The sequence below is a fragment of the Trachymyrmex septentrionalis genome, unplaced genomic scaffold, assembly GCF_001594115.1.
Source record: "Trachymyrmex septentrionalis isolate Tsep2-gDNA-1 unplaced genomic scaffold, Tsep1.0 scaffold127, whole genome shotgun sequence".
NCBI lineage: Eukaryota > Metazoa > Arthropoda > Insecta > Hymenoptera > Formicidae > Trachymyrmex > Trachymyrmex septentrionalis.
The window spans coordinates 1,068,795-1,079,335 of record NW_017304406.1 but is presented as its reverse complement, the minus strand read 5'-3'; the positions used below and the strand labels follow the sequence as shown (position 1 = coordinate 1,079,335).

At 36.8% G+C, this 10,541-nt stretch overlaps 2 protein-coding genes across 2 annotated transcripts in view; one reads left to right on the top strand and one right to left on the bottom strand.

The window, feature by feature from the left end:
* Positions 1–3,878, top strand: part of LOC108756439 (histone acetyltransferase KAT2A-like) — a 7,170-nt gene extending 3,292 nt beyond the window's left edge. Inside the window, exons 6-9 of the mRNA XM_018500253.1 lie at positions 2,061–2,167; positions 2,238–2,616; positions 2,750–2,976; positions 3,376–3,878. Of these exons, the coding sequence (XP_018355755.1) occupies positions 2,061–2,167; positions 2,238–2,616; positions 2,750–2,976; positions 3,376–3,765 (1,103 nt within the window). The 3' untranslated portion in view covers positions 3,766–3,878. The remainder of the gene's footprint in view (positions 1–2,060; positions 2,168–2,237; positions 2,617–2,749; positions 2,977–3,375) is intronic.
* Positions 3,879–6,426: 2,548 nt separating this feature from the next.
* Positions 6,427–10,541, bottom strand: part of LOC108756508 (male-specific lethal 1-like 1) — a 5,248-nt gene continuing 1,133 nt past the window's right edge. The window contains exons 2-5 of the mRNA XM_018500386.1: positions 9,577–10,486; positions 7,074–7,828; positions 6,780–6,998; positions 6,427–6,694 (exon numbers count right to left, since the gene is read on the bottom strand). Coding sequence (XP_018355888.1) covers positions 6,595–6,694; positions 6,780–6,998; positions 7,074–7,828; positions 9,577–10,486 — 1,984 coding nt within the window. The 3' untranslated portion in view covers positions 6,427–6,594. The remainder of the gene's footprint in view (positions 6,695–6,779; positions 6,999–7,073; positions 7,829–9,576; positions 10,487–10,541) is intronic.

Below are 10,541 nucleotides of genomic sequence, written 5' to 3'. Positions count from 1 at the left end.
ATATACATATAATTTGCATGGAAGCGCATGTCAGAATAATTAAAAAGAATTTTAATTAAAAATTAGAAATAAAAAAGATTTTATTTGCATACTACAATATGTCTTTTGATTATTTCATTCTTTAAAATGTGTTTATGTTTATTACATTTATTTTACTTAATTTCTTCGAATACGTACATATATTCTGACGTGCATTTTGCATGTTAATTGATATGCGCGCACGCGTGTGTACGTTGTGTGTTGTGTATACATGCATCTAGCTACAAAAGATGTTGCTTATCTAATCGTAATCACATATTTCATATATTGATTCCGCGAATTGTTTATATGTGGCCTTTTCACTATATTACATTTATATAGCATTATATAATACATTATTAAAATATCAAAAGTGGTTTATGCAAAAATTTCAGACTGAACTGGATACTTAATTTCACAGCCTAATTAATATCATTAGTCGAGCAGTTAATTAAGGAGCATAATACAGCAATTATGTATAAAGATCGCTCTAGTGGGTGATCAGTCTATGGAACAGTGATTCTCTGTAATGCACATTGGTTTGTAAAGTATTCTTAAAGTAATAAAGCTTGTTATCTAGAAGTGATGTGAATGAGAATAACAGCAGTCAAATTTGCATTATATGTGAATATAAAAACTGATATATATGTATATCCAATGTTATAAATTGATAATATAAATTGATTGATTGAATAATTCTATAGCATAGTAAAAATTGATAACAAAACTATTGAAGGGCCAATATATTAAATTATATCATATTCTTCTAAAAATATGTAACATTATTTCTTAAATGTATTTCATGAAACGGCGAGCACTTCGATTATCTATTTTTAAAAAGTGCACACATTTATGGGAGACAATTTAGAACAATTAAGACTTTTTAGCCCGTTAATTTTATGAGCTTTCCTTACTTCCTTCATTTCTTGTTTAATTTTGCCAATCTATTACATATATGGAGAGAATTTATTGAACGAATAGTAGTTATGTTCTATGATTGAATTATAGAATATCTTGTTAGCTCGATTCATTTTACTTGCCATTTAGAAATCCCTTTAAATAGATTTTAATGATAGAAAGTATTTTATTTTTTAATAAAATTTGTTCACTTGGAAAATTTTTGCAAATGAAATTACATTCTTTACGTGTTGTGTCTAAAAAGATTGCAGTTTAGTGTAGATTTGCAGAGAGATCAATGCAGGAACGCAGAAAAATATATGCTCTAATTACCGCGAGAACTTCATGCATTTATTGAGGATAACACTATAAACAGTAGCTGCCACTTATAATTGGCATATATTAAAGAGCAATTAAATTTTTTATTTAAAATATATACATATATTTCTTTGAAATGTACATATATTTTTAAAAAGTAAAAAATGAACGAAAGGAATGTTGAGTTTTATTTTACATAATATGTAGTGATGACAAGTCCCAATTGTAATCTTCATACGATTCTGTTATATTATACTTCTAAGTAAAATATATCGTTAAACTTAATAAATATTTTTATTCATATCATTTATGCGCACGTTATTTTAAATGTTAAAAGCTACGTTATATAACTCTGTTAAAAGCTATATATTATATTCACAAATTATATTTTCGTTATTAATACATTCACTATGTAATTTACGAATTTATAAACAAATTTTATCAAAATCAGTCTACTTGTAAATCTGTTTTTTTTTTACAATAACTGAAAATGTTCTTTCTATATCTATTAATTATATCTATTAAAGGAAATATGATAGTGTTGAGCCTATTTAAAATGTTATTCGTTTCTGGTCATCACATAAAAAGAGACAGATGTGTGCGTGGATCTGTGGGTGGAAGAAGGGGAGCTCATATAAAGCAACTCTTCTAGGAAGAAACGCAATGCTTCAGAAGCTAATGTTACGCGAGAACGTTGTACCATCTAGTCTCTCAGTTGTCCTATTTATTTATTTGCTATAAAAACAAATCGCATCCTATTTTAATACATTGCTATAAAGTCACTTATATTATTATTTATTATTCTAAAATGTGTGACGACGACGTAGCCGCGTTGGTAATTGACAATGGATCTGGAATGTGTAAAGCCGGATTTGCCGGAGATGATGCTCCTCGAGCTGTATTTCCCTCTATTGTTGGAAGACCCCGATATCAGGTACAAAAAAATATAGACATATTATATAAATCTGTATAATTAAATATATTCTAATCATGAGTATTTTTAGGGAATTATGGTTGGCATGGGACAAAAGGATAGTTACGTAGGTGACGAGGCGCAGAGCAAACGGGGAGTTCTCACTGTTAAATATCCTATAGAGCACGGTGTTGTCACTAATTGGGACGATATGGAGAAGATCTGGCATCATACATTCTACAATGAATTAAGAGTCGCGCCAGAGGAACATCCCGTTTTGTTGACGGAGGCTCCTCTAAACCCCAAAGCCAACCGCGAAAAAATGACGCAGATCATGTTTGAGACCTTCAACACTCCAGCTATGTATGTTGCCATTCAAGCTGTCCTGTCTTTATATGCGTCAGGACGTACGACTGGCATAGTGCTGGACAGCGGTGATGGAGTGTCTCATACAGTGCCGATTTACGAAGGTATATTCCTTTTTACTCGCTTCGAGAGCTTTTTCATGGTATAGTCGTTAATGCCGTGCGATTTAAAGAGAATCAATGTTAATTGTTGTGTGACGTTTAAATGTTGCAATAATTTTTTTTTCTTTTTCTTCAGGATACGCTTTACCTCATGCGATTTTACGCTTGGATCTAGCCGGCCGCGACTTAACAGATTACCTGATGAAAATTCTGACCGAAAGAGGCTACACCTTTACAACTACCGCTGAACGTGAAATCGTGCGTGACATTAAGGAAAAGCTGTGTTACGTTGCCTTAGATTTTCATTGTGATATAGAGACTGCAAACGATCTAGAAAAGAGCTACGAATTACCGGATGGCCAGGTAATGTGTTATTTGATTCGTTTTACGAATGCAACATTCTCATGTAATCAACACAAACGAAAATTTTTCAATTTGTCGACTAAATTTTTTATTAAGAAAGAAATTACGATTAAAAAAATCTAATAATCTTTTGAGAAAGAACCAGAAATTTTTAAATTAGGCTACTAACTTTATTATAAAACTAATTTTAATTTACGATGACTTAAAAGTGATGTCTGAATTATAGATACAAAGAAATATAGATAGATTGTAGTATGAATGTAATGAATACAATAATGAGAGTGTACGCTCATTAGCATTAATCGCGCGCATTTGCGTCGAGTGAGTGTTAACTCGTCATGGGTTGGCTAGCCGCGCGGTCAGTGGACGAAGAAGTAACGGATAACGGTTTGATTCCAGGTCATAACAATCGGTAGCGAGCGCTTCCGTTGCCCGGAAGCAATGTTTCGGCCAAGTATCTTGGGCATGGAATCTTGCGGCATACACGAGACGACGTATAATTCGATCATGAAGTGTGACGTTGACATCCGTAAGGATTTGTACGCCAATTTGGTGCTTTCGGGCGGTACTACCATGTATCCGGGCATCGCCGATCGGATGCAGATAGAGATAGCGAAGCTCGCGCCACCAACCATGAAGATCAAAGTAATTGCGCCGCCTGAAAGGAAATACTCGGTGTGGATCGGTGGCTCGATCCTCGCTAGTCTCAGTACATTTCAACAGATGTGGATTTCTAGGCAGGAATACGACGAGTTAGGACCGTTTATCGTGCACAGAAAGTGCTTTTGAGATGCCATCATCCAGAACGCTTTTCAACCAATCCTTAGTGGACCTTAATACGCAGGATAACTGAAATATTTTTTTTCCTCTGAATAATTTATTATTTCCTAAATAATTTTCTTTTTACATATTATCTCACTCTTCACTCTTCTTGAAAAATAATTTTTATTTATCGATAATTTTCTTACCTTTTGATAAAGATATCTAGAGCATAAACTCACAGTAAGTGAAGTCTACATTTCATCATCGTCGATTCTCGTTTCATTGCATTCGCAAGCGCAAGCTTTAAAGATGAATTAAAATCTGAATTAGGGAATTTGTGTACATCGAATAGAGCCATTAATTCAATGTCCTTTTTTATTTCTAAAATGTACTCGATGTTATATTACATAATAGGACGTTTAAGGCGAATGTGACATTGGAGAACCTAGTTCTCCCTACGTCCTTCTTAGAAACTTTCATACAACTTTTGACACACAGTACATCTGCCGACGTAACAAAATTCTCTCTGTTGATGCATATACATTAAAAAATAATAATTTATATTCTTTTTCTCATAAACCGTTATATTTATGTGTCGTATATATTTATAGATGTATGTACTAAGAACTCAATTAATAATTCCACAGCTAAAAAAGTTGTCATTTACAAGATATTGATAATTACATTCTTAGTATCGTAGCATCAAATGCTGTTTTGTTCATGAAATTCTATTAGTTTTCATGGACGGTTAATATATTATTTTACAGACTAGGGTGTCCCATTTGAAAGGATCCACTCAAAAAATATCATCTCAGAAATACTGCGTTTTTTTACTTCAAGAAGGACATAAGATAGACCTTATTCTGACTTTGACAACGCTACTCAAATTAATATTATGTTCCCCTCAAAGTGAAAAAAATTTGGTCTAAAACATTTTTCGATTTCTAAGATATTTGAGTGGATTCTTTCAAATGGGACACTCTACATATACATCTTAAAAGTAGAACGTAAAAAACCTATCTCTAAAGAAAAATATATACATTTTCATTTTTATTCATCCAAGACAAATTATTATGGATCAGACACTATATATAAAAAATTATCTGATATTCGGCAGATTGAATATGCGAAAATAATGTTGGCATCTGCTCAAATTATTATTTACGTCGATCCGTTACATTCGCAAGACCAGTTTTTTCAAATAAAATTGAAATTATCAGAAATCATCTCTGATCGAATGTGATATACATATATTTATATATACAGAGTGTTCTGTAAAGACTGGAAACAAAATGTTGAGACTATAATAATTTTTGAACTATAAGCATTTAAAGTTAGCGAATTACACCGCCTAAAATTTGCGCGTTCGAATAACAACGCAAAATGCTAAAAATGGAAGCTAATTATTGCCTCTTCTAAGTATTTCAAATTATTGATATTTATTATGTTAAAAAAAATTTTTTTCTCTCGACATTTTGATATTAGAATTTTCGTCTTAAAATGACCTTAGAAATCTCCCTTTAAGCATTGTTCCGATCTTTACGGAGTACCCTGTATATACATGCATTATGACAGAACTGTAAAATAATTGTCAACAAATATATCAGTAATTGAAGATACCACGAATGAAAAATTTACATACAATTTTATTTATTAAATATATAATACGCATCATGTCAGTATAGTTAAATTTAATCAAACTAATTGTACTAAAATCGTGTTACTCAAAGAAGTTTGTATCTCAGATCAGTAAAATTGGACTATTACTCGCGATATCAATGATTTTACAATCGTTTACGATGTCTGAAGTTCTTCTCCGCCTATATTTCTCGGATTTTAACGTTCAGCGTTCAACATGCTTGGGAGCAAAAATAGCACAGATGATATAACAGTATCAATGTCACTTATGTTGCTTTATATTAATCTTATTAGTAATCCAATAGGTGTACAGCATACAGATTGTATCAAAAGACGATCCAGTTTCTTTTAGTTACAAATTTTCTTGACGTTAATGTTTCCTTCATGAAAAGTCCATGAAAATTATTTCATTAGGCCATCAAATTTTCATGAAGGAAATGTTAATTTTGTCAAAAAATTTGTTTATGAGGAAGCGCGTATTTTCTGAAACATTCTCTATACATTTGTACTGTCAATTTTGGAAGTTAATCAAACGCAATTCGGCGACAATACTTAATTTTTCAAGAATATGTATCATTATGATGTTAAGTTATTAAGAAATGCAGAATTTATAAAATATCAAAAGAAGCTACACAAAATTAAAAAATTCATTGTATTTTCTTCCACTTTGTGTAACATTATCTTACAATGTATTTTTATCAGGTGTATAGTATTAACATACATAGTAGGTTAATAATTTTTTAATAATTAATAACAAAGAATGTGTTTAATTACAAAAATAATATAAAGTACTCCATATAATTGAAGCAGTAAAAAAGTTTTGCAAATATCAATATTGTCAACTCACTGAAAATGAAACAGAAATCTAGTCTGGAGTTGAAAAATGTTCAATATGCCAAATGGATACTTCGTTATGATATGTGATATCTATTCATAGTTATATAAATAAAATGACCAACACCGAGTACAAAATATAGAATAGATGTATCAAACAAATATTGACGACGAATTTACTTAAATAAAAAAATGTAGAAAAAATAGATAAACTATATTATATCGCATGTGTTTAAAAAGTCAATAAAAATATCTTTGGTGCCCCTGCAACGAAAAACGCTGTTTCAATTATGGCGTAAGAGGGAGCAGTAGTATTTTCAAGAGTTTAAAACTGACGGTACCGATAAAATCAGTTCTGTCCAATTTTATAAAAATTTATATCTCTTAAACTTTTCTTCTACCTGTAGATTTTCTTCTACTTGTCGAACGTTTAGGACGTCGACACTTTATTCGCGTTATATTCGACCAGGGTAAAGAGAATTCGCTGAAAGATAAAGATCATACTAATAAGTACTTAATATAATACCATATAAAATCTGTGTATATTTAAAAAAGTAGATTTTTTTTACCATGGAGTAAAACTAGGAATAGGTGCGCCAAATGCAGTTACTGGCAAATGAAGATCTACTTGGATACTTTGAATTTGTTCTATATCAGGCCACAAGGAAGTTATGGTTTCCTCCTCCATGGACGATGGACAAGGACCAGTATGATTTGTATTATAACACGTAGCTTGATGATTTTGACGTTCTTGTCGTTGCTTCAACTTTTCTACATGCCTTTGTTCCCTAATAATATGATAGAATATATAAGTCATATTATATTTTAAGTTTTTAAAGAGATTGTGAGCAAATTTTACAAACCTTATCCTTTGTACATCCCATCGTTTTCGCCTCCTTTCATCGTTTTCTAATTTCAAATGTCTCTTATTAAAAATTTCATCGTCCAAATTCTCAGTTCCCTCCATTGTATAACAACTCGTATACACCTTTACTCTCCAATTTGGAACTTCTAACGAATTACTTGTATCTACTGGGCTAAACTGTTTCATATTTAATGTGTAAGTTGGATCTCCTACAGCTGTATAATAATGTTCCTCTGTCGTGAGAAAGGATTCTTTTTTCACAAGAGATTTCGACTTCCTGTCGCTCTTTCTATTAGTTTCGTGCAATGTCTGACTCAATATCTTTTCTTGCACTCCGTCGTTACTAACAGTAGATGAACAAGAGAGGCCCCTTTTCTTTTTACTACCTGTAGACAAGGGAGTTGGATCAGATCGTCTCTTCTTTTTCTCTTCCCATTCAAACCTCGCCTCGTTATTAGGCTCTTGTTTGACTTCTAATTTAATTTGATTATCGTGTGGTTCTTGTTTAACAGTGGTGATACCACCACTAGTGTTTAGACGTATCTTAAAACTTTCGTGCAAGATGTTGCTATTGTTGGTACTCTCGCACTGAACATTTCTATGTAGTTCGCTGGTCGAAGGTACATTCACTGAATTGACACTGGTGGGCGAGCAGGCACCTAAATGCTCAGAACCGGTAGAATTCTCGCTACATTCAGATCTCAGTTTCTGAAGATTTACACGCCTTTCCATACGTTCCAAGCGTAGCTTCAGCTGCAACAGACAAGTCAAAACATCATTTCATCATTGGCACAATACCTAACGCGTCAATCGTTCTCGTACACAAATATTTTATTTACACTTCTCGTGTGCACTCGTCTGTACATTATCTTTCTCTCCTCGCAAATCATCTTAATTCACTTCGGGAATCGATTTGGATGTCGTTACTCTCGCGATTTTGCGGCAAAGGAGGTTAATTTGATAGACTGGCGCCCTGTCATTCGCGCCGTTGACGAAACGATGAAACACGTATCGCCTACTGGACACAACTCGAGAAACGGAATCGTTCCGTACCGATCTCACGACGAAGATTTTACTTACTTTGTGGACACCACGCGATCGCGGTTACTCCTTTGATTCAACTGTCATTTTCAAATCGCGAAAAACACCGAGAACGTCGTCACTCCCACGGAGGAAATCTCGCTCGTCTCTCACACTCGTACTGCACTCACATTCTCACATGCACTCTCTCTCTCTCTTTCTCCCTCTTCCTATCGTCCTCTCGCGCGGTCTCAATGCGGAAGTAGCGCCACCACGTGTTGACACCGCGCAAGTTGACCTTCACGGTCAACCTGTTCCCCGCGTGGTACATTTAGGTTAGGCAGGCTGTGCGAGAAAGCGAGAGGGGAAAGGCGGGAATTGACACTCGCGGCCCGAATCGCATGTGCGCGCACAGCACGTTTTTACAAAATGGTGTCAAACTCGTCGCCGTTCCGTAAGGCGTTCCGTAACCAGAAAAAGAGCGGGACTGGCGAACCGCGAATGGGAAGACGCACGACGTACTCGGGTTGGGGTGGCACTCGGATTTTTTTCTTATTTCTTGACAACAACCGCGAGGACAGCAGAGAGAGAGAAAGAGAGAGAGAGAGAGAGAGCAAAAGAGGACCAACGCTCGAAGCTGCGTTGACGTCTACTCAAGATTTTCTCTCTCTGGCGTAAGATTGTGAATTGTAGCAAATATTAATTTCAATGCATATCTCTATTTCGGAAACAGCTGCGGAACGTATGTGTCGTAACACTTTAAGAAAGGAGCTATTTCGCGAATCGGAGTTTCACTTTGCTCCAAATTTCACGCGATTCTCGCGAACGCGTTTTTCGTCGGAAATCCTTTGGTTTCACCTCGGCGTCGCTGTCTCGGCGTTTTGGGGGGCCTTTTTCGAGTACACATGACGCAATTGTCGCGGACGCTTACGCAAAAAATCAGACGGTCGACGAACGGGATTGGAGGACGAATTTGGGATTTGAATTGAAAACTCGATCGATGACTCATCGCCACTCACTTCACCTCATTTCGCATCCTTCGACTTGAGATTAAAGCGATCACATTTGCGGAGATTGAAAGATTCCTCGCGATTTACGATATTTACGATAATATAAACATCGAACGATATTATACGAGGTAGGTACATTCAAAAAAGCATTCATTATCAATCGGTTTGATTCTGCGATCGTAAAAGAGACTTGGGAGAAGTCAGAGGTAGATCTAAACATTTTTCTGTTTTATCTAATGTCAACGTCGTCACACACAATTAAATTAAATTACCGGAAAGGCATAAGTTTACGTAAAAGAATCGCATATACAGTAGAGCTCAAGTGTGGAGCTCCATTTTAAAACGTCAAATCGAGAAAATTCTCTTTCTATACATACAGACTGGAGAATTTCCAATATCTCTAAATCGACAACTAGAGAGAAATTCTTATTTTCTCCGACAGCTTGCGAAAGGAGGAGACGTTTCGCGTACCGTCTCGTTTTCCTGACGTAGCGCGGCGAGGAGTTTGTCCTTGGTGACGATCTGCTCGGATTGCTGCTGGATGAGGTCGAGGTGGAGCAACAGCAGCTCCTTGAGGTGTTTGACCTCGGTGAGATCATTGTGACGAGGCTCGTTGCCGCGCAGCGGACTGACGCCGAGAGCGGTGGCCGCGGTGGCCGCAGCGGCAGCCGGCGCAGCACCGTCGGTCATGCTGGCGTACATATGATCGAAGTCACATGGAAAACTATGGATACCGGCGGTAGCGGTGTTGCCGCTGGTGCTCTTGCCGTCGCCGTCGATCTCCTGGAACTCCTGGTTGCGCGCGCTTGTGCAACCACCGCCGGCGGCGTTGTTATTGTTACCATTGGCACCGCTCCCGACGCTGCTTATCGTCATCATCGTGGCGGAAGGATTGCCGCCGCCGCCGGCGTTTGTGGTAGTCGCTGTCATCATAGCCGAAGATACCGAAGACGACGACGACGACGACAATGATGATGACGATGATGAGGACGACGATGATGACATCGCGATGGTGTTGCGGATGGCGTTTGCCACCGCCGGTGATGATGATGTTGTCGTCGTCGTAGCGTTCGACAGGTGCTCGTTCATCGCTGCGACCATCTTGCCGCGATCGTGGTAGCGGCAACGATCCTCGTCTTCTTCGTCCTCTTCGTCTTCTTCGTTGTCGTCGTCGTCGTCGTCGTCGTTATCCTCGTCGTCGTCGACGTCGTGGAACGACGGCGCGACGTCAACAATGACGACGGCAGCGGCGTTTGTAGAGTTGTTGCTGTTTCCACTCCTACTTCTGTCGATCGTTCTCGCGTCGACGCTACGGGCGTCCAGCAGCAGCGGCGTCGTCGTCGTCCTGGTTCCAGCGCTGCTCAATGTAATCTCACGATAGTTGATCGACGTTGCGACGTCGTCGTCGTCGTCGTTGTCGTCGACGTCGTCGTCGT